The 24,406-nt window shown below is 43.0% G+C and overlaps 1 protein-coding gene across 2 annotated transcripts in view; it reads left to right on the forward strand.

The window, feature by feature from the left end:
* The window catches only part of ENTPD3 (ectonucleoside triphosphate diphosphohydrolase 3), a 49,740-nt gene that overhangs the window by 13,178 nt on the left and 12,156 nt on the right, over nt 1-24,406 (forward strand). The window contains exons 2-6 of one of the 2 annotated variants that reach the window (XM_066585060.1): nt 6,458-6,591; nt 13,697-13,814; nt 16,582-16,732; nt 18,586-18,745; nt 22,988-23,218. In XM_066585060.1, the coding sequence (XP_066441157.1) occupies nt 6,466-6,591; nt 13,697-13,814; nt 16,582-16,732; nt 18,586-18,745; nt 22,988-23,218 (786 nt within the window). In that variant the 5' untranslated portion in view covers nt 6,458-6,465. The remainder of the gene's footprint in view (nt 1-6,457; nt 6,592-13,696; nt 13,815-16,581; nt 16,733-18,585; nt 18,746-22,987; nt 23,219-24,406) is intronic. The other variant, XM_066585061.1, reaches the window with a different exon arrangement.

Here is a 24,406-nt window from a genome sequence, read left to right on the forward strand (position 1 = left end):
AAAGTTTTTAATTAAAGGACACCTCAGGGGCCCTTTGCAGTGACATCATCATCCAGCACTGAATGACAGGGCGCAAGCACCGAAGTTGTGATCACGTGGACCAGGGCTGATGTTGTAACGTCATCCTGACTCTACTTCCTGATTTTGGCTAGCACCGCAACAGTTGCATTATAAAGCTGCTATATACACATATTAACTGGTTTGATACATCAAACCAACCTGATCAGCTTCTACGAGGAGGAAAATTCTAGACTTGATCCGACGGAGTCATTGGATCTTGTTTATCTGGACTTTTACAAAGCATTTGATACTGAGCCACATTAATGTTTGGTTATATAAAATGAGAATGCTTGGTCTGGGTGAGTAAGTGGGTACGTAACTGGGTAGTGATAGAAAGCAGAGGGGGGTTATAAATGATACATACTCTGATTGAGTTATCATTACTAGTGGGTACCACAGGGGGCAGTACTGGGCCCTATTCTTTTTAATATATGAATGACCTGGTAGAAGGATTGTGCAGTAAGATATCAATATTTGCAGATGATACAAAACTATGTACAGTAATTAACACTAGAGAGGACCAAGGAGATTGCAAGAGGATCTGGATAAGTTGGGGGCAGAAAAGTAGCAAATGGGATTTAACACTGATAAATGTAAAGTTATGCACATGGGCAGGGAAATGCATGTCACAATTACACACTAAATGGGAAATCACTGGGGAACACTGGCATGGAAAAGGACTTGGGGGTTATGGTTAACTGTAAACTTAACTGGAGCAACTAGCGTCAGGCAGCTGCTGCCAAGGCAAATAGGATCATAGGGGCATCAAAAGAAGTCTAGGGGCACATGATAAGAACACTGTTCTTCCTTCTTACAAATCACTGGTCAGACCACACATGGAGTATTGTGGACAGTTTGGGGCATCGGTACTCAAGAAGGACTTATCAGAGCTTGAGCAGGTACAAAGGGGGGCAACTAAAATAATTAACAGAATTGGCGGACTACAATATCCAGGGAGGTTATCAAAATTGGAGTTATTTAGTTTAGAAAAAAGATGGCTGACGGGCGACCTAATAACTATGTATTGATATATCAGGGGACAATACAGAGATCTCTGCCATCATCCATTCATACACAGGACTTTGACTGTAACAAGAGGGCGCCCTCTATGTCTAGAGGACAGAAAGTTTCTACACCAACATAGAAGGAGTTTCTTTACTTTAAGAGCAGTAAGACTATGGAACTCTCTGCCTGAGGACGTGGTGATGGCAAACTCGATAAAAGAGTACAATAACTTCAGGGGATTATTCTGAATGCCAGATTGGAGTCAGGAAGGATTTTTTACCCCTTAAATAGGGAAAATTGGCTTCTACCTCATTGTTTTTTTTTGCCTTCCTCTGGATCAACATTGGGGGGTAATAGGCTGAACTGGATGGACATATGTCTTTTCAGCCTTACATACTATGTTACTTTCTCTTCTCATTGTTATATCATCATGCTGTTGGTGAACTAACTACATAAAACACAGACAGATTCTGACAAGTGACTACACAGACTCGCTTTTAAAATGTGAACTGTGTGGGTGGAAAAATCTAAAAACACATCAAGTAAGGTGCAAAAATCACACAAGGTAATGACTTGTTATATTATACAACATGTCTAATTTGCTAGGATTTTTATATACAGCATTGCAATTTATAAGACATAACAGTTATTAGTAGCGATGGGCGATTAGTAGAATAATCATTCTGTGTCGGTATTGTACCAAATTAATGACAACCATCATGAATCAAAACGTCTGATTCCGACTCCCATTAAAATCAATGGGAGTAAAAATAGGGTTTGGTAATTGACCCTCCAGAAGGTCCACAATGCAGCCAAAGTCCACCAAATTGCATGGGAATACAGCCACACATCTGAGGAACACTGGGCTCCTCCCAAACATTGGTCAAAATAGTGTACAAGTGATATAGGGATCTGTTGTACCACAGGGGTGTCACTGAAAACAAAAGGAGGCTCACATGGGGTTTCCTAGATCAAAAGTTACACCAAGGAAGACAGCATTGGGGCTGATTGTTTTAAAGGCGATGTCATGAACTTTAAAAAGAGAGCAACGTGTTAGTCTGAGTCTGCAGAGCTGTCAACAACTTTTCGACCTTGTGGCTGCACTCCCCTAGACATATGAGTTTTAGTACAGCAATTACCATGAGCACCGCTGTATGGAGGTCGAACTTTGTCACATACAGATATCTATGCTGATCTGAAGGGTGTTGAAAGGTGGTATGAAGAGAGGTAGGAAGAGAAAGAAGAGAATAAGGTGAGAAGGGGACCGACAAGCATGAATGTCCCACAGCTCTTGGGGTACCATGAAACATGGACCACCACTTTCGATTTCATGTCCCACCTGCAGGAAATTGACCCAGTGGGCTGTTAAGGATATGTAATGCTCCTGGCGATGCTTGCTGGACCACATGCCCATGGTCAGCGGCACCCTGCCACTGGCAACGTTTCTCAATGTCAGGAATATGTTATCACTCACATGGCAATGCAGGAAGAGGGCAGCTTTTTGGGCAAAGAAATAGTGGCTGGACATCTAGTACTGTGGGTTACAACAGAGCATTAAATTGCAGAAGGCATCCATGTCCACTAGCCTGAAGAGCAGCATTTCTAGTGCAGGCAGCTGTGCAATGTTTGCCTTCAAGCTCTGTGGTCATTAATGGTTCGGGTGGTATTTTTTCTTATGTTCCCATAGCTGGGGCATAGAAAGCTGGCTGCTGACCTGTGACATGATGGAATATGGGGTAGATGTCAATGTTGGTGAAGGTGGTGGTGGTGGCTCAACTTCTGCTCTCCATTTCCTACTCCTGGCTCTGCAACCTGCGGCCAAATGTCCAACTCGTGCAGACTGGCTGCTGTGTGCCTGAGACTTAAAGGAAGAGAAGATGGTGATACTTGAGGCATGCTGTGTCATCTACTCTACGACCTCTTCTGTGTGCTGTGGATGCAACGCATTGGCAGAATCACTTCTAAGGAATGGCAATGGGCTTGTCCTGCGTCCTGCAGAACATGGAGCTGTTTTAGTGGGAGCCACTTGAAGTGCCAAATTGGCCCGTCCTCTACCGCCTCCACCACCATCACTGACACGGCTTTATGTTTCCTCTTTATTCAGTTTTTTTTGCTTACTTTTTAGTGTAGTTTTATGAAACTTATCAGCTAACTTTGTGGTTTGCAGAAAACCACTGCAAGCTGCATATGGCCAGCAAAGAATTAGTAGTGGCAGGACTGGTGACTTTAAATGAGACTGCTGATATACACGGTGTGTATTTACTGCTACCCTGTTTGGTTTTCTTTTTGTTTTATATTAACAAAAAATATCACAGCCTACTAAAGGATCTGCAAACCCTGGGAGGCACAATATGTGAGAACAGGCCACAGAGTATATAGCAGGGCAATGTACGCTATGTCACTAGTGATGTAGCATTCACTGTCTCACTGCAATAGTATATGAAAACCATCGGTGAGACAGCGCGCATGCACAGTCTCTGCAGTTGCTCGGCATTCCCTGCTAGGCAGTGAGCGCTACGTCACTAGTGACCAGGTACACTGACCTGCAGGAAAAAGAATGCCAAGAATGGACGCTCCAAAACAGGAAGAAGAGGATCCGGCCGGCTTGCAGGAACCAGGAGAAGATAGGCGAGGTGAAGATGCAGTAAGAATACTGCCTGGTAGAAATAGGTAAGTATTGATTTTTTTTTCTAATGACAGAACCCATTTAAGGTGTATCTGGATTGACGTTGTCCTCAATGCACTTTCCCTATTGGGTGTTGGTTATTTTAGCATAACTCTGTGTCAATATTATTCTTCATATGGTGAGCTGTATCTAATTTTTCAATTGTTTTTATACTGCTTACACTGTGCTTATATGGCTGGGTCATGTGATGCAGGCATCCAATGATGCTGCCCGCATGCAAAATGAAGGACACATTTGGTGACATCAGCAATGCGCCCCGGCTGCTGATTGGCTGCACCCTGACTATTGCAGCAGGTACTATGGGAAATTCGATTCTCCCATGATTTTTGCCAAAAATTGGTTCAGACTTACCTGATTTTACCATCCATCTAATCAAGACAAGCAACATTAATTATTAGCAGTATATTAATAGCAAAAAATAAAAATAGGAGAAACCCTGAGGTGCAATCTCACTACTATATATGGAGTTTGGGATTTGAATTTCTTTATTTTAATACAAGCAGCCAATAGAGTAAAGTAATAAAGGAGCCTATACTGACCCCTCTGCTGGAGCTCCAGCTAATGATTAGACAGTTTTAGTTAAGGGTACTTTCACACCTGCGCTGGGGATTCCACTTTCCTACTCCATTTGAGGAGCATGAACGGGGATTCCCCATGGCCGAACGGTTCCGTCTCTAGATAGAACGGAACAGTGCTGGGTGGACCCCATTGACTATAATGGGGTCTGCCCACTTTACGCCCAGCTGCGCGGCTTTTAGACAGAAGAAAAAGTGCTGCTTCTTTAGCCGCAGGAGGTTCCGACACAGATGTGAAACCACCCTATAAAGCTGCTGCTATATGTAGAACCAGGGTTAGTGCAAGAATTTCTGGACCTATCTACAGAGGTATAAAGTGCAGTTACATTAGGCCGGCAGTTGTAGCACAGGCCAATAAGAGAACGTATGAAATGTGTTTGTAGATTTACTACTTAATACTTGGCTAAGTAACTTATTTAAAACACCCAATAAGTAAGTAAGTAAGTAAGTGGATTTGATTATCTGGCACAAAAAAAGTCCTGAGCGTGCCACATGATCCCATTCGTAATGTATTCTTTCACATAAGATTGCCTTCTGTTTACAAAACACTCCCAAATATAGTCCTCTACGAAAAATTAGACTTTACATTGAGGCAAAGAGGAATAATAAACCTACAGGGTGATGCTACAGCTCAGCGGCATTAATCACACTCACTTTCATATCAGGACTTCTTTCTTCTTTGCTTATTTTTAGTATTAATGATAAGGTTTCCGAGTTCTAGCCAAACATAATAAGCCTTGCTTCCTAGAATAGACTTGGCAAGACTTCACTATGAAAATTCTATCAAAGGATATGACCTTGAGGAAAATTATAATAAAATTGGATAAATTGCAAACTTCCTGTTAAGACATAAAGATCCGATCATATAAAGTGATCCTTTTTCTAGTTAATGGTCTGAGAGACATTCCAGCCTAAAACATTCATTACCAATCTACTGGATAGCTGTTAGATTGGAGGGAATCCAAGAATCTGATCGTCGGGACCCGCACCAATTGGTAGAACGTCCATGACAAGTTGTGTAGAGACTTCATGCACATTTTGGTTTATTGGATATAACTTGATGATTTTTTGTGTGACTGATTGAGTTTCCTTTTACCTATTTTTTTTTAAACACAGTTCTTAGCTTTATCAGAGCAGCTAAAACAACGACTAGATGACACTATAAAGAAGGTGATGAAATTCAATTTTATTCACTTTTTTTAATATGGTGTTGGCCGCCTTTGACCTTAATGACCTTAATGACTGCAGTAACCCTCCTAGGCATGCTTTCCACCAGATAATCCAATAGATGCATGGAGGAATTTGCCTCCATTTCTTGAGGAATGTGTGGGATGAAGTTTGCAGATGTTCTGCTACTCAAAACAAGCCTTAACACTGCGTGCTGTATGACATGGTGCTCGGTCATGTTGGTAGAGACATGGAGGTGTACCAATGTATTGCCACAGAGAAGATAATGCCACATTGTCAAGAAACAAGAATGTATCTGTATCCATTGATGTTGAGGGTGGACTTCACTATAACCGATGGCCCTAGTCCTTCCCAGCAGAAACATCCCCAAACCATAACACAACCTCCTCCAAACGTCCCTGCTGGAATGATGTAGTTGTGAAAAAATAGCTCTCTAGGCAACCACCATACCCAAGTGTGGCCATCCAAGGGGAAGATGGTGTACTGTGATTGAGCTGTCCACAAAACTTTCTGCACTCATTTACAGTCCTACACTCCAAGCACCTTCGTCAAGAGCTTGACAAAGACTACAGACTGTAGTTGAAACGTCGCGTTCTTATATGTCTGTGAAGAAATAAAGACCCATCATGGTGGATGGTTTCTATTTGCACCAACGTTTTGCTGCCCTTCGTGTCTCCTTAAAACTCTATTTACTTGGGCTTGGATCTCACCCATTGTGGGGCATGCATTCCAAGTTGTCTGGACGTATGGTGAGTGCTGCTGATTAAAATATTCTCTGGACTGTATCATTTGCATATTCCCGTCACCTGACAGCACAGGATTGGTGGATGTCCCAATATGTCTGTCAACATAGTATATATATAACCTAATGCACTTTGGGTAATATGGAACTGTATGTATCTTGCAGGGGTATTCTGTCTGATTGCCTCTTATTTTATTGCAGGCAGTGGGATGCCTTCTAAGGTGAAAATTCCACTTATCGTTTCCATTTTGTTCCTCTTGATCAGCATATCTGTCATCATTACGATTGCTTATGTTCAGATTCACCATGAACGGGCCCTTTCTCCTGGTTTAAAGGTACATAATGTCTTATAATGCATCACGTAGTCCAATGCAAACAGTTTTATCTGTGAATAAAAGAATAAAGTATTAGGAGGGCGCTCCAGACGGAATCCAATGCACAATGTGGATGCCGAAATGTAAAATCAATAGCACTTACCCGGTGAATAGTGAGGCCTATCAAAACCCCACTATCACCTCCATATCCAAGTAGGTCTATAATTATATATATATATATATATATATTTATATATATATATATATATATATATATATATATATATATATATATATATATATATATATATATATATATATACATACACCTATACATATATATACTGCAACAATGAATACCATTTCTTCACCAATCCAGGGGGGCTAGGTCCGGAGAGCTGCTGATATTGTGGGTCCTATTCTAAGATAGGACCCACTGTAGAAGATATCATAAAGGGTTGCACATAAGTGCAAAAAAATATATATCAGCGCTTCTTACAGGGACTATGGTAGCCAAAGGAATCCAGAAGGTAGTAATAACAAAAAGGATTCTTTATTCGGACACAAGGTCCTAAGTGCAACGCGTTTCGTCTTCAAAAAGACTTTGTCAAGCACAAAAAGGACATGAGAAATACAGTATTACAACACCTCTATATATATACACACATAAACCTATGCTATACACATAACAATACCTGTCCTTGAGATGGAATGGCCGGCGCCATGATGGATGGGTCACGTGAAGCCCGCGAGACAAGTCACGTGATGGCAGCGTAGTGACGAAATCCGCGCCATAGCGCTAGGGGGCGGGGTTAAAATTCGCCGCTGAGGGATGAGTGTTTGATAGCTCAATATGCTTTATATCTTAATAGAGATAGTGCATCTTAAAAGAGACACTACATATCTAAATATATTTCTATATTCCAATTAAAAATCCCCGCCTGCTGAAAGGGCTTCATCTGATTGGTTGAGCACTCAGCCAATCACAGGCAGCGCTCAGTTATTCATTGAATGACAGCTAAGCGCTGCCTGTTATTGGTCACAGCGCTCATCCAATCACAGGCACCGCAATGAATTCAATGAATGGCAGAGGGCTGTCTGTGATTGGCTGAGCACTCAGCCAATCAGATACAGCCCTTTCAGCAGGCGGGGATTTTAGATCCCCACCTGCTGAAAAGCTTCAGAGCAGTGCAGGGAGAACAAGCGGCGGCTAGGCACACCTGAGCCCCGGCAGCGGCGGACAGGTAAATATATATATATTTTACTACAGCTAGGGATGATTTTTCAGGGAAGGGCTTATATTTAAAGCCCTTCCCCGAAAATTACTGCAGGGGTTGCCAGCAGGCCATTGCTTTCAATAGGGCCACGGCAGCAGCGGTGGCCCCTTTGAGAGCAAGGCTTGTAACCCAAGTTTTTGCTCCTAAATCAGAGCAAAGATTCAGGAAGAGCCTGCTCTCAAGTCAAAAAGCTTGTAAGCTGAGGCACTCTTAACCCAAGGTATCACTGTATTTGTATTTACTGTATATGTACTGCAAAGGTAAGCATCATACTAAAAAGTTAGCAGATTGGTGTAGATTATAAATGGGATTTAAGGCCAAAATTGTTCATGTGTATGACCCCTTCAAAAGAATGAGCTTCATATTTGTGCATCTCACAACATATAAGTCTTACACGATTTTTATAAGCTGTCCTAAATGATGCCTTTTGTCTCAAAACACCCCTACAATGCTTTTGATCACAGCATGTGCATGTGATTAGCGCCTCGCCATACGACTCTTGGCTGTATGTAGAATGATCTTGGAGAGATGAACCAGTGTTGGCGGGTAATAATTTATCTACGTTGATGTGGCCTAAAAATTGCCCATGTAGATGAATGCATTGGAATCCAATGCTACATGGTCGGAATTTTCTGGTGACGTTCTCTCGCAGCTAATAGCTGTAAGAAAACGGTCGCCTGAATGACGCCTCAACTATTGATTGACAGCTGCAGTTCAGAGAAGTGCTTTCCGTTCTGCGCACCTATAGGCTTACCATGCAGTTGTAGCTTGATAGTTAGAATTGGAAAGTCGTGGTATGAAAAATCTTCCTATTGCCCCAGGCCAAGGTCAGGATGCAGTTGTGATGAGGCCCTGAGCTGCAGCAGGTTCATTTTTGGTTGTTTTTTATGATCATTTTGATGTGCAGCACAGTTGGGGCTCAGCTAAAGCATTGATTTCATTAGCTGCGGATTAAGCATTTGGCTGCAGATTCCTCCCTGTCCGTCTTGCTGCGTTCTGTTGTGTTTTACGCAGGAAGACAGGCAGGGGGTGGGGGTGTTGCACGCGCATAAGAACATGATCTGCATCTGCAAAAAAATATGGTAAAATGCGCCAATATGCACACAAAAGTACCTTGTACATAGTGCAAATGTGTTGGGCTGAGGTGCGCACAAAAACGCATACGCCCGTGTGAAGGAGCCTTAAGAACTGGGAAATCAAATTATTCAATGCCCCCTACTGGAAGGCAATTAATACATCAATTTGCTCATTTCTAACTGGTTATTTGTTGTCTTTGCTCCATAGCTGTATATCATCACAATTTGGCTGGGCTCACGTGGGCAGATTCCAGTTGTGGAATCCGCAATCCACGTCTGCACAGAGGATCCACGGAAAAACAGAGCCACTGAAAAGCATGTATCTTCGCTTTTTCGTTCATTGCGTATTCTGTAAACGGAAGAAAAATCTCAGCATGCTCTATTTTGCCGCGGACTCCGCACGGATGTCATCCATTGAAGTCGATAGAAGCCGTCCAACCCACAGTTAACATTGCGTATGGGCTGCGGGTCATTGCTTAGCGATGGCGCAAGAAATACAAATATTGAAAAAAAAAAACTGTACTGCGCGTGACCAATGGCGAGTGTCCGCGGTCATCTGCAATACACGAAAATAATGTACGCGGGGTCACCAGCTGGACTCCCAACTGGAATCATTTGCGGACCTCCCACATGCGAACACCATATAAAGATCTTCCCGTCATTCATCTATACATGGCGCAGCGCCCTTCTGGTCATTAGCGGTTGCTCATATATGTGTGGAAAGCATTTGGAAAATAAACCACAAATATGTTGTTAAACTTAATTCATACAGTGCTAAGAAAGCGGATACTCAGGGCGCCATAGTAACGGGTGCATTTAAAATGAAACATCTGATTGTTATTGCATAGTTATAGGACTTTCATTTCTCATCCAAATAAACCGCTTTGGTAAGTTTGTTACCATCCAAAAAATCATTTCCATGAACTTTGGCAGATTCAATAGAATAACAAATGACAACTTGTTTCCATTCCTCTGCCATCTGTTCTATGCCATTCTATGTCAAGCGATATTAGAACCCACACAAATATTTGAAAAGCACTTCTGGTGTGGATATGCTGTAATATTACATTGTCTACAGGTCATGGAGACTGGAAGTCACCCCTACAGGGAGAAGCAGCACCGTTATATGATACAAACTATTACAGTATGTGTGTAGCTGCCAAAAGCGGGGGCTCCTTCTATAGAATTCATGCAGCTAACAGTTCAATGAAAACTGTACAAACCTGAAGGATGTGAGCGCCCCCTAGTGATGGCTGCAGGCAGCCTAAACTTTATCATGTGACGATATAGAGAGGAACTCAGAGATCTGTAACAGAAAAAGACCTCTGAACCTCATACAGACATATTATAAAAATAATCAGCCCAGAATTTTGGACCCTTTTAGATAAAAAATAATATTAAAGGGGTTGTCCAGTTACAAATTACCTGTTTAAGATTAGAGCCAAATGAGTTTAAAAAAATAAAACAAATAGTACTTTGCTGCCCTCACCCTGGCGATCCAGCACTGCAGCCCCACAATTGTCCTAGTCTCTGACAGCGGAAGTCAGGTACTCGCTGCCTGCCATTCCGAGGCCTCAGCATCACCGCCTGTTCTCCTGGCATCGGTGCTCACATCCTGGACACCATGATGCCAGGAGTTCGGAATGGAGATGCTGCAGCTTCTGAGTGACAGACAGGGTTTCCTGACTTCCACTGCCAACAGAGAACGGGAGAATCACAGAGCTACAGTACTAAATCGCCAGGACTGAGGAGAGTTAAGTACCGTTAGTATTATTTGTTAAGTCATTAGGCTCTAATTTGAAACAATTTCTAACCAGAAAACCCCTTTAAGACTTTTACCCTTACTGTCCTAGATCACGGTAGATAATATCATTAACCCTTTCACCATAATAAACTACCACAAATATTAGGTACTAACCTGTAAATCAGCCCAGAACTCCAAGGATATAGGTTTTAAATCCACTGTAGTGCACAACAGGCATTAAAGGAAATGTATCACCTATATTTATTTTTCCACTTAAAAACCTTCCTTTTTTCTAACCTGTTTTTAATTTCTGATTGTAAATGTTTTAAATTGTATTTTAGGTCTAAGATTATAGGCGTAACTTTCATGAGCTACTGTTAACCATGCAGGCTTACAACCTGTTAATGACGCCATATTTCAATACAGCGGCTGCCCCCAAAGGCAAACCACATCGGCACTGGCACCCTGCCCCCCCCCCCCCCCCCGCATTCAAACCGCACTGCATGTAACTGATAAATACTGATAAATATCCAGTGTGGCTTTGAACACTGGGGGAGCGCAGGGTGCCAGAGTGGTTCACCTATGAGGTGCAGGGAAGCCCGCTGTATTGAAATATGGCATCATTAACAGGTTATAAGCCTGAATGGCGCACTACATGTACCATGTGGCCTAACACCCTGTGAACGCCCTCTTTTTGTGCAAGAATAGTACTAAGCAGCCACCCCCTCAATATAAGAAGGTGTGTGAGTGGTTGTTTATCAGTACCTTCACCTGTGAAATTGCCTCTCCATTTAGCAGTCTGGCTGCCCTCCCCCCCCCCCCATATCACATCTTGTATTCAAGCCAGAGGCAGTACAACAGGGTACTAGAGCCTCCATGCCCCCCGTATCACATCTTGTATTCAAGCCAGAGGCAGTACAACAGGGTACTAGAGCCTCCATGCCCGCCCGTATCACATCTTGTATCCAAGATAGAGAGGGCCCAACAGGGTACTAGAACCTCCATGCCCACCCGTATCACATCTTGTATCCCAGCTATAGACGATACAACAGGGTGCTAAAGCCTCCATGCCAGCCCATATTACATCTTGTATCCAACCTAGAGGCGGTACAACAGGGTACCAGAGCCTCTATGCTTGCCCGCAGCACATCTTGTATCCAAGCTAGAGGTGGTACAACAGGGTACTAGAGCCTCCATGCCTGCCCATATCACATCTTGTATCCAAGCTAGAGGAGGCCCAATGGGATACTAGAACTTCCATTCCTGCCTGTATCACATCTTGCAACCAAGCTATGGGCAGTACAACAGGGTACTAGAGCCTCCATGCCATCCCATATCACATCTTGTATCCAAGCTAGAGGCAGTACAATAGGGTACTAGAGCCTCCATGCCCATCCATATCACATCTTGTATCCAAGCTATAGGTGGTACAATAAGGTACTAGAGCCTCCATGCCCACCCGTATCACATCTTACATCTAAGCTAGAGGCGGTACAATAGAGTACTAGAGCCTCCATGCCCACCCGTATCACATCCTACATCTAAGCTAAAGGTGGTACAACAGGGTACTAGAGCCTCCATGCCCGCCCGTATCACATCTTGTATATAAGCTAGAGGCAGTACAACAGGGCACTAGAGCCTCCATGCCTGCCTGTATCACATCTTGTATTCAAGCTAGAGGCAGTACAACAGGGTACTAGAGCGTCCATGCCTGCCTGTATCACATCTTGTATCCAAGCTAGAGGCAGTACAACAGGGTACTAGAGCCTCCATGCCTGCTTGTATCACATCTTGTATCCAAGCTAGAGGCAGTACAACAGGGTACTAGAGCCTCCATGCCTGCTTGTATCACATCTTGTATCCAAGCTAGAGGCAGTACAACAGGGTACTAGAGCCTCCATGCCCACCTGTATCACATCTTGTATCCAAGCTAGAGGTGGTACAACAGGGTACTAGAGCCTCCATGCCCGCCTGTATCATATCTTGTATCCAAGCTAGAGGCAGTACAACAGGGTACTAGAGCCTCCCTACAAGGGGTCACTTCTCCACAATAAATAATCCTGTTGCTCTGATTTTGTAATCAGTTAGACCCCATTTACATTTAAGGATAATCGCTCAAAACTCACTTAAACGGTAGTCTGAGTGACAGCTTTGAGCGATCATCTTTGCGTACTTTATAGTAGCTAAGTAGCTACTATAGAATTTGCAAGCGGAGAAGGACACACTCAAAATCACATAAACAAACAGATGTGTTCTTCTCAGGGCCGACTGCTAGTGTTTCCGCTGTGAATTCACAGTAGGACACAGGCACAGAGAATCTTAACAGCGCAGCCAACTGATAACAGCCTGCTCCGCTGATAACAGCTGGTCGCTGAATTCTAGCAAGCTAGAATTCAGCGATCAGCGACTAGTGCACGAAAACTGCACGATGTCCCTGCATTTAGACAGAATGAAAATCGCTCAAAGGATGGCTTTGAGCAATTTTTGAGCAATTCTCGTTGTGTCTAAATGGGCCTTTACTTATATAAGCATTACAATCACAGGGAGAAAGTTTCATTCCATTCCGCCAATTTCTAGGGGAGGGAATGTTTTGACAATGATTGTATATTTGTATGTAATTAAAAATTGGCCTGATTACCCAGCATTTGCACAAAGGAAGACCTGTGATACGCAATCCATCATTATCATAGTCCAACCACTATTATCCTTCCATCTACTAATACATATAAGGGTTGGTGATATAAAGACTACAGGGGTAGATACCATAATGGTTCTCAATGAGGTCATTTTGCCGCTGTGTTTGGTATCGGTCATATTGTTCTATATAGTCATATAACATGTATGGCCAGCATTATATAGACAAATATCAGCAATCGCTCTGGGACGAGGACCTACATAAAGGTTCTGTCACTATGAAATCCTCATCTCTGTTTTAGGCTCTCCTGAATAATGAGATCAGACTTAATTATACATAAGGCATTAGATATTATTGCTTGACTTACACTGTATCCTCTACTTTGTGTGTCCAGTATGGCATAGTCCTGGATGCGGGATCCTCAAGGACCACAGTGTATGTGTATCAGTGGCCCGCAGAAAAAGAGAACAATACTGGAGTAGTAAGCCAGACCTTCAAATGCAACGTTCATGGTAAGAAGACAATTACATCCTCATATACTTGGGAAGGCTAAACATTTATGAACTGCTTTCATTACATAGCAAATACAAAGAATATAGTCCTGGGGATGTTTACATTAATCAAAAGAAACTGGCTAAAAAGGACGTCGAGTCTAAACAGGCTGCGGATTTTTCTGTCCTTGAAGGCAGAACAGTCTGTTCAGTTGGCAAATTACATTCTAAAGAACAATTCCATCCTAAATCTAAATTGTACAATCTGCTGCATTATATCAGAGCTGGAGCGGGTACAAAGGCAGGCAGCTATAGTAATAAACGGTATGGGCGGACTACAAGGCCCAGAGAGGTAATCAAAATTAGGATTATTTAGTTTACAAAAAAGATGGCTGAGGGGCGACCTAATAACCATGTATAAATATATCAGAGGACAATACAGAGATCTCTCATCTATTTATACCCAGGACTGTAAGAAGGGGGTACTCTAATAACTATGTATAATATATCAGGGGACAATACAGAGATCTCTCCCTTCATCTATTTATACCCAGGACTGTAACAAGGGGGCGACCTAGTAACTATGTATAAATATATCAGGGGACAATACAGAGATCTCTCCCATCATCTGTTTATACCCAGGACTGTGACTGTAACAAGGGGGCGCTCTAATAACTATGTATACATATATCAGGGGACAATACAGAGATCTCTCCCATCATCTGTTTATACCCAGGACTGTGACTGTAACAAGGGGGCGCTCTAATAACTATGTATACATATATCAGGGGACAATACAGAGATCTCTCCCATCATCTATTCATATCCAGGACTGTGACTGTAACAAGGGGCCGCTCTAATAACTATGTATAAATATATCAGGGGACAATACAGAGATCTCTTTCATCATCTATTTATACCCAGGGCTGTGACTGTAACAAGGGGGCGCTCTAATAACTGTATACATATATCAGGGGACAATACAGAGATCTCTCCCATCATCTATTCATATCCAGGTCTGTGACGGTAACAAGGGGGCGCTCTAATAACTATGTATAAATATATCAGGGGACAATACAGAGATCTCTCTCATCATCTATTTATACCCAGGGCTGTGACTGTAACAAGGGGGCGCTCTAATAACTATGTATACATATATCAGGGGACAATACAGAGATCTCTCCCATCATCTATTCATATCCAGGACTGTGACGGTAACAAGGGGGCGCCCCCTACATCTAGAGGAAAGAAGGTTTCTACACCGATATAGAAGGGGGTTCTTTACTGTAAGAGCAGTGAGACTATGGAGCTCTCTGCTTGAGGACATGGCGATGGATAACTCAATAAGAGTACAAGAGAGGCCTGGATGCCTTTCTTGAGCAATACAATATTACATGTTATATCATAGATTACTTCAGAAGGGTCGGTGATTCAGGGATTATTCTGATTGCCAGATTGGAGTTGGACAGGAATTTGTTTCCCTTAAATGAGGAAAATTGGCTTCTAACTCATTGTTTTTTTTGCTTTTCTCTGGATCAACATTGGGGGGTAATAGGCTGAACTGGATGGACATGTGTCTTTTTTCGGCCTTACATACTATGTTACTATAGGATTGGGGGCCCTAAGTAGGATAATATACATTACCTAATTTAGGTAGAAGTAGTTCAGGGAGTTTGGTTTTGCGCAGTGTTTTACGGATCCCCTAGTGCACTTTCCATAGACTTCTATGGGGTCTGCATTGTGCAACATATATAACCCATTCATTTCAATAGGCTCCTTCACATGTGTCTTTTTCCCGGCGCATTACAAGCGTGGGGGGAAAAAACGTGACATGCTATATTTTTCTGCGCAGTTGCGCATGGAAGACCACTGTCTGTCTGAAATTATGTAGTAAACTGCCCAATTTTGCGGGCTTAATTAAAAATACCTGGGCCTAGTGAGTCAGCTGACCTGCGTACAAGTAGGCTGCTCCACCTACCAAGCAGGCGGTCCAGCTTAATCCAATATGGCACTGCCGGGACCGCACTGATATGAGCAATCTCAGCAGTGCAAAAAAGAAGATAAACGATCTGCCCGAGCGGGTGACGTCACCGCTAGTTGTCAGCGCTTGTGCAGAACGTTGTCAGGCAGGTCATCACTAGGATTCGCTCTCTTGTCACTAACTTCTTGCTCAGTTCTTCACATTCTATGGAGCATTTAAAAGCAGAGATACGTAAGCGAACCAGAGATGATTTAGGCCAGATTCCCATGGACGTATTTGTGCGTGCACTACACTGAGAATAGAACCCATTGATTTCAATGGGTTTGTTCATATGGGCATATTTTCTTGCGCATTTCAATTGTGTAAAAAAAAAAAAAGAACACATGTTCTATTTTCCTGCAGATTTGCGCACCAAAAGTCCCCGTAGAAGTCAATGGGGATGTGCAAATGCACGCAAAATATGCTAGGGGATGCGCGGGAAAAAGACGACTCTGGAACTCATTAAACGAATTAACTATTTCAATCAGTGCGCAGATCGTACAGTAAATTATGCCGATGTGCGCGCAAAAAAGCATTGCTTGTTCCGCAAAAACACTATGCTCATGCGTGCACAAAGCCGCATACGCTCGTGTGCGTCTGGCCTTACTGAGGATTTGGAATGCAGATTCTCTCCTGTTTTCCGTCTCAGTAACAAGTTCACAGATCCACTCCCAAATGAAAATGAATTTCTAAGTCGATATACTGTATAAATCGATGAGTGATTTAAGAACGTTCCACAAATAATGCGTCTTTTGCTTTATTTTCCAGGCCTTGGGATCTCCAGCTATGCCAGCGAGCCGGAAAAAGTGGCGGTGAACATCGATGGCTGCATGAGGAAAGTTCTAAGTGTCATCCCATTTAGTCAGCAGAACAGCACCCCGGTGTACCTGGGGGCCACCGCAGGGATGAGGCTCCTCAGGTGAGAAGATCGTAGATGGCCCGTTTACACGTAACCATAAAGCACAAACAAAATCACTCACTATTCGTTCGCGGTTGCTTATCACTGACGAATAACCATCGCTGGGTCTCTGGCTTCTCGTTGCGTGCAAACGCTCCCCGCTGCATATAGAAAGTGAAGCGAGAAGCCAGCGATGTCTTTCAGTGTAAACGCTCTGCACGAGCGCTGCTGACCTTAGAGGTTGTTTAAACAACTGTTGGCCCGTGTAAAAGGGCCATTACTTTCACTCCTTTATAGTTTCGACAGGTGAGCGAATGCGGAAATACGCTCGCCACTATGGAGTGTATTTGCATATGAACAAGTCCATAGTCTCTTTTTTTTTGCAGTCCAAACTCCGCATTATTGCGCGCGCAAGCAAAAAAAAAGATAGGGCAAGGCTACCTTTTCTCGCGTGTGAGATCATTGAAATCAATGTCTTGGCTTCGTCACATTTTGCGAGCATTATTTTCACACCTGCAAAATGTTCCGCAAACACGGCCATATGTCAAATCCCTTACGTGGATCTATGACTTAGGGTTTCGCCAGATGACCGTGTTTTCAGAGCGTGAAAATCACGTCCGCAAAACGCAACAAAGCGAAGCTGTTGATTTCAATGGTTTCGTTTTTACGAGCATGTTTTTCACGTGATATTCCTACGTGCAAGAAAAAAATAGGCCTTGCCGCGTCTTTCAGATTTTTTTCATGTGTCTGTCGAAGCCCTTATAATCAGTAGCACTGAGACAAGAGTTTTTGTACAGCTCACACCAGCTGGGTTGTACTATTTTAGAATCTTATCCCAGGGTATAAGGGCGGTTTCACACAGGCTTATTTGCACACGTTTTTGTGCATACAAAAATTGAGTGCGCAATACGCAGAGTTGAACCCATTGATATCTAAAGGTTCATCCACATTTCCTTTTTTTTTTGCATTCGCAGAAAAAATAGAACCTGCTCTATATTTCTGCGGATTAGTGCACCAAAGGGCCCTACAAGTAGTCTATGGGTGGTGCAACAGGATGCAAGGGGAAAAAAACACATCTGAACCTTATTGGGGTAAATAGACTCAAATCAGAGCGTGGTTGTGTCCAGTGCGCAAAACACCTGCCCTGCGTGCATAAAAACTGCATTGAAATGCGCCGCTGCGTGCACATCTACATAGTTCATAGAGCAAATGTGTTGCGCTGAAAAGTGTGTAATTGTGCTATGCTCGTGTGAAGCCGCCCTAAGAGCTCTATCACATCACCATATTTTTGTGTGTTTTACCTGTGGAAAAATCACGCGCGCAGGCAGGAAATAGAACTTATTGATCTCAATGGAGGCATTCTCCTTTTTTTTTTGCGCATGTGGTTTTGTGTGCACCAAAGAGCTCAAATGCGCACATATATGTGGGCGCGTATGTGCAAAACACTGCGCAACTCTGCGCACACCGGCACCTCGTCTGCCTTAATAGCCAGTTAAATCAAGGTTGGGGTGTATCTGAACTAGCAGTTCATGCGCAAATCCGCACAGTGTTGTGCGCAGGCACACGCGCAAACTACCTTTGTTTACTGCACAAAAAAGTACGCTTGTGTGATATTGCCCTAAATTTTGGTAGTCATCGGTGATGGGATTATTTCCTTTCATGTAACTTGTCCCCATTGCTGGTCTCTATGGATGAGTGGACATGCCTTTAGGGACCCATAGAGAAGGTGTGAGCGCTGCACCTCCTCCAACCACAGCGCCCCCTATTATACGTCTGTCAGATTTCCTGCACTATATAGCAGAGTACTTGGGCTCACGTGAGTATTCAGCACTGACATTACAGATCCAGCGTTTTGTTTCCTGTAAACTGCATAGGTTGAAAAATGAAAGTGCCGCTGAGGGAGTCCTGACCAGTATTGAGAACTACTTCCGGACCCAGCCGTTTGACTTTAGAGGAGCTCACATCATTACGGGGCAGGAGGAAGGGGTGTACGGATGGATCACAGTCAACTATTTAATGGGAAATTTCTTGGAGGTGTGTGATTGCATGCGTTTAATTCCCGCATTTCATCATTTTAACCTTCTTAAGTATTTTTACTGTTTGCATAAGGGTCTGCATGCATACGTACGTCATCACCAACATCAGCTGAGGGATCAGCCTTATCAATGGCCACTGGTTACATTGGGGGGGCAAGTAATGGATCTGTTGATGCTGCTGTCTCGGATAGCAGCACTGTATGTAGCATACATATGGATGTATATGGAGAGAGGTCCCCCATGACTGTATATACACAACTATTTAGCTTTGTCCGAAAATTGCAACCATTTTAAGCGTTGGATTCCAATTTATTCATTCAGATAAGTGATTTTTAGCAGTGTGAAAAAAAATTGTGCTGACAGAAATAGAAAATCGGCGTCCGTCTTCAGTCGCCAATTTTATCTGCTGTGTCCAAAGATAGGTCTTGCCCTATCTTTGGCCAAGATACACTGGAAGCTCCCATAGACTCTTATGGGAGCTGAAAAAGAAGGGAGGGGGGGGGGGTTTAGCAGCATCCAATCTAGCAAATTAATGCAAATTATTTACCCTAGAGTGGATGTTGGCCAGAGAAAAAAAAAACATAACGCCAGAATAGTGCTTTTTTTTCGCACCCCATTTCCAAGAAAAAATGTAATAAAAAGCGATCAAAAAGTTTTATGGTACCAAAAGAAACTACAGGACGTGCCATATAAAACGAGCCCTCACACAACTACGGTGATTGAAAAATAAGAGAGTTATGCCGGAGGGAAAAACATCATTTTTGTCGCCATCTTCTATGATTTTTAAAAGTAGTACAGAAAAAATAGCTCTACATACATATACATTAGGGTGACTCTTAACTTTAGGTCATTTTCCCAAAGTTAAACTTTTGCTGCTCCCACCCCCTAATCCTGTTCCAATCAACAAAAGAATGAGCAGTGCAAGACTTCAGCTCAATTGGACAACTGCTAGGCGACCCTCAAACGCCTTGAAGTTGTAACATAGTATACACATTACACAATGATTAGATCCTCATGTCCACGGGGACAGATTCACAGCGGGTGTCCCGCACGCGGATCTGCGCCCCATAGGGATGCATTGGACACCCGCAAGTAATTAAATACCTGCGGATGTCATTTTCCCTTGAGGCACGGATTGCATCTGCGGGAAAACACCTGCAGCATGCTCTATTTTAGTGCGGGTCTCCCGCAGGCATCTATTGAAGCCAATCAAAGCCGTCTGGATCCGCAGCACACCCGCAGCTGAATTCCTGCTCTCCGGCGTGGGAGAGCAGGAGTTAAAAAAAAAGAGTGCACGGTGCATGCGCGCGGCACGCTGCCGGCTTGCCAAGTACATCCGCCGACCCGAAGAAAGAAGATCAGGACGCGACGGAGGGAAGATCCGCAGCATCCGGACAGGTAAGTAAGTCTTCTTTTTAGGCCTCATGTCTGCGGGAAAGGAGGGACCCGCTGCAGGATTCTGCATGAAGAATCCGCGGCCGGCCTGATTTTCCCAGTGGACATGGGGCCTAAGTCTGTTCAAAAGCGCTATACTCTTCCCTATCCTATCTAAAAACATACTGAATCAAATTTCCCAAAAGGAAATTCCAAAAAATTCCTGAAATAATATGAAAAATGTAAAAAATATAGTTTTTTTTTTTAAATAACGCACACAACTTCTATAAGGGAAAAGCATTTTTATTTACAACAATTTCTAAAGAACCAAAACATGATGCGAGCGACCATTGAACATTCTTTTTTCCTATGAGAGGATTCAGTAGCAGTTGGGTATTTTTTATGGTCTCCGTCAACGATCTGTAAAACAAATAGTTTCGCGGTTTCATAATATGTGAGAATGTTATTCTAATCCTGAAGGAGTTTGACGCCTCTGTCACATCCGTGCAGCAATTTGACGCCTCTGTCACATCCGTGCAGCAGTTTGACGCCTCTGTCACATCCGTGCAGCAGTTTGACGCCTCTGTCACATCCGTGCAGCAGTTTGACGCCTCTGTCACATCTGTGCAGCAGTTTGACGCCTCTGTCACATCCGTGCAGCAGTTTGACGCCTCTGTCACATCCGTGCAGCAGTTTGACGCCTCTGTCACATCCGTGCAACACACGAGCACTAAGCTCATCACGGACGCAGGGGGATGATAACCATGACTGTAGAAAATCAACTATTGCACTGCAGCACAGTGTGTACCACAACCGAAATATGTAACCCAGAAGTAGGCCTGTGCGATGCCAGAATACAACACTCCGCGCGGAGACAGGAAACGTACATACGGCAGCAGATAGCCACACACCACGCTATGCAGGACGGTAGCACCACTCCCGGGAGAGGGAAGGAAGCCTGGCCCTAACCTAGCAGGGAGGGTGATGGGTGCCTGCCTAAAGCGGGGACATTGCCTCAATAAAGGCGGCCCAGCGGTCTTCTTTCTGGGCAGATTGCCCCTATAGGAATTCCAGGAGAAATGCACCAACACGCAAAGTAAAACAGGAATGAAAAGCAACAAAACAAACTGAAAAGGAACCCGCAGCTACTTATCTGCAAGTTGTAAAAAGCCAGCACAGCAGAGCTCCAAACTCCAAGTTCTCCACTGTGGAACGGAATAAGCAACCCTGGTCACCAGGAGGGGTGAGAATATATAGCCACTCTGCACCTGAACACTGGCAGAATGAATAGCAAACCATACCTCTAGTCTACTCCCAGGCATAGCTAATCCAGCATGCTTCCATGTAGCAAAGGCAGACAGCGCCAACAGAGCTCTGCATATGGTGCATTAACCCTTAACCTGCTTAAGTCAACAGGTCTTCAGTCTGTGTTGAGGCCACCATGCCATGACGATGGCGCGACCAACAGGCCGCGACAGCCTCTTTCTGCAACGTCATTGACAACAACTGTCTTCTCAAGTTTTTCAATTCCACTTTTGTAACCACGATCATTCTATGTTGAAGGGTCTTTGTTGAGGAAATCGGTGCTGATAGAAAATATCATGAAGAAAGTTTTTGTACCAGGAATTACAAAAGACGAAAACTCTTTTTCACCTTTGTCTGCTTCCAGCATAACTTGAGCCATATTTGTCTTAACCGCTGTTGGAACATTGCCATCAAATAAGGCTAGAGCCACAGTTTCGAGAAGTAAGTACCAGAGATGGTTGGAAGTTACTGATTTCTGGATCAATATCCTGATAATGTATCAGTTGGCGCATGAATAGGAAATCATGATAAGGTGCTTTAATGGCTTCTGATGCCAGAAACCAGGCGGGAACGTACACTCGAGCAAGAAAAATACATATTCTTCTTTTCCCTTTGAGATAACTGCAATTGATTTCAAATCCAGTATGTCTTGAATGCATAAATTGCCACCTAGCATGACTTACAGCTCCTGGTATACGAAACAATATCGCATTCTTTGGAATGTCGCCAAGAAAGATCATCGTTAGCTCCAACAATTCTCGGTAATCATCTTGCTGTTGTTTCTCCGTAGAAAGGTGGTGTCATTAAATTAAAGCTTAGGCTTTATTAAGTTATAACTAAAAGATTTTTATTTATCTAAAAAAAAATTCAAAACTTCACGGCCGATGAGGGTCGCCTCGCAGTTGTCTGATTGAGCTAAACAGTTGCGCAGATTGTTTTGTTGTTGATTGGAACCCTGCAGATGAATGACAGCATGTTGCCTTCATTGTTTAGCAGATTGTATGGTCTGGATTGCCTGACGACTGTACTGCACCCAGTAGTCATGTGATCGCCCATCCAGTAGTCATGTGATCGCCCATCCAGTAGTCATGTGATCGCCGGGTCGCATAGTGGAAGAAACACGTTCACTTTCTAGTACACAGCCCTCACTAAACGCTATGTACCCTGGAAAAGAGAAGGCAGAAGCGGTTAAAAAATGCTTCTCACTTCTCTGGGTTCTCAACTATGACTAACAACTGACAACCCGACCTGCTCCTGCTTAATTGCAGAAGCAGGGGCTTTAATCTCGCGCTGCATTTTTGTTATCGGCGGGGATTAAAGCCCCGGACCAAGCACTATATATTTATCGCTTGGTCCTTAAGGGGTTAAAAAAAAATCACATCTTACTCACATGCTATATGATTTGCATGCGAGTTTGATGCGATTTTTACCATTGAATCTATTGAAAGCACTTGCGATTTTCTTTCTTCCACAGACATGAAAATCACAAGTACAAGGATGTGAATACTAGTAACACTATTACCTAGAATCTGCATGCAATATTTTTTCTCTTTACCCTTAGAAAAACATTTGGAGCACTTGGGTACATCCAAATGGAGCAGAGACCACGGGAGCGCTGGATTTAGGTGGAGCCTCTACACAGATCTCATTCATTCCAGAGAAGTCGGAGCAGAACCCCAACAACACGCTGGAAGTGACACTGTATGGCTATAAGTACAATGTATACACTCACAGCTTCCAGTGCTATGGGAGGGACGAATCAGAGAAACGGCTGCTGGCATCATTGGCTCAGGTATGAGGAACAAGGGCATATATAAATATACGGAGGGTGGACAAAAATATGGAAACACTGTACGAAAATCATGCCTTAAATTACATGGGATTATAATTCATATTTCAGTAAGACATGTAGAGACTGATTTTAACCCCTTAGTGACAAAGCCTGTTTGCGCCTTAGTGACGGAGCCAAATTTTGGAAATCTGACATGCGTCGTTCAACGTAGCATAACTCCGTAAAGGCTTTACATATCCAAGTGATTCTGACATTGTTTTTTCGCCACATGTTGTACTTCATTTTGGTTGTAAAAAGAGACCGATATAATTTGTGTATATTTATTAAAAGTACCAATATTGGAAAAATTTTGAAAAAATTGTCATTTTTTCAAATTTTCAACTGTAATATCTCAAATATGTCCAAACATACTGTACAAATTTTTGATAAGATATATATTTCCATCTGTTTACTTTATTCTGAATGCACACTTGAAAAACTTTTGTGTTTTTTTAACCATTTATAGGACGTACAAATTTAACATTACTTTTCAGCATTTTGAGGAACACTTTGTTTTCCTGCACCAAGCCAAGTTTGCAAAGGCTCATGAGTGTCAGAATAATAGATACCCCCCCAAATGACCCCATTTAAAAAAAACTACACCCCTTAATGTATTTACTGAGGGGTGTCATGAGTATTTTGACCTTACCAGTTTTTTTTAGGAATTAATTCAATTTAGAGGAGAAAAAATAAAATTGCATAGTTTTGCAAATATGTCATTTTAAAGACATATTTTTTTCCTATATTGCCCATGAAAATGAGGATTTACACCCCAAAATGGATACCTCCGTTTCTCCCGTGTTCAGAAACATACCCATTGTGGCCCTAATCTTATGTCTGGATACACAACGGGACCCAAAATGAAAGGAGTAGTCGGTGTCTTTCAGAACATAAATTTTGCTTGAAGGCGTTTTAGACCCATAGCACTTTTGTAGAGCTCTTGAGCGGCCAAAACCAAAGAGAACCCCCACAAGTGACCCCATTTTGAAAACTAGACCCCTTAACGAATTTATCTAGGGGTGTACTGCCCATTTGACCCCACAGTTTTTGAATGAATTCAAGCAAAGCAAAAGGAAAAAAATGTGATTTTGTTTTTTTTGGCAATTCTGTCGTTTTAAAAACTGCTTTTTTGGTACAGCACACATATGA

This window comes from Eleutherodactylus coqui, chromosome 12 (assembly GCF_035609145.1).
Source record: "Eleutherodactylus coqui strain aEleCoq1 chromosome 12, aEleCoq1.hap1, whole genome shotgun sequence".
Lineage (NCBI taxonomy): Eukaryota > Metazoa > Chordata > Amphibia > Anura > Eleutherodactylidae > Eleutherodactylus > Eleutherodactylus coqui.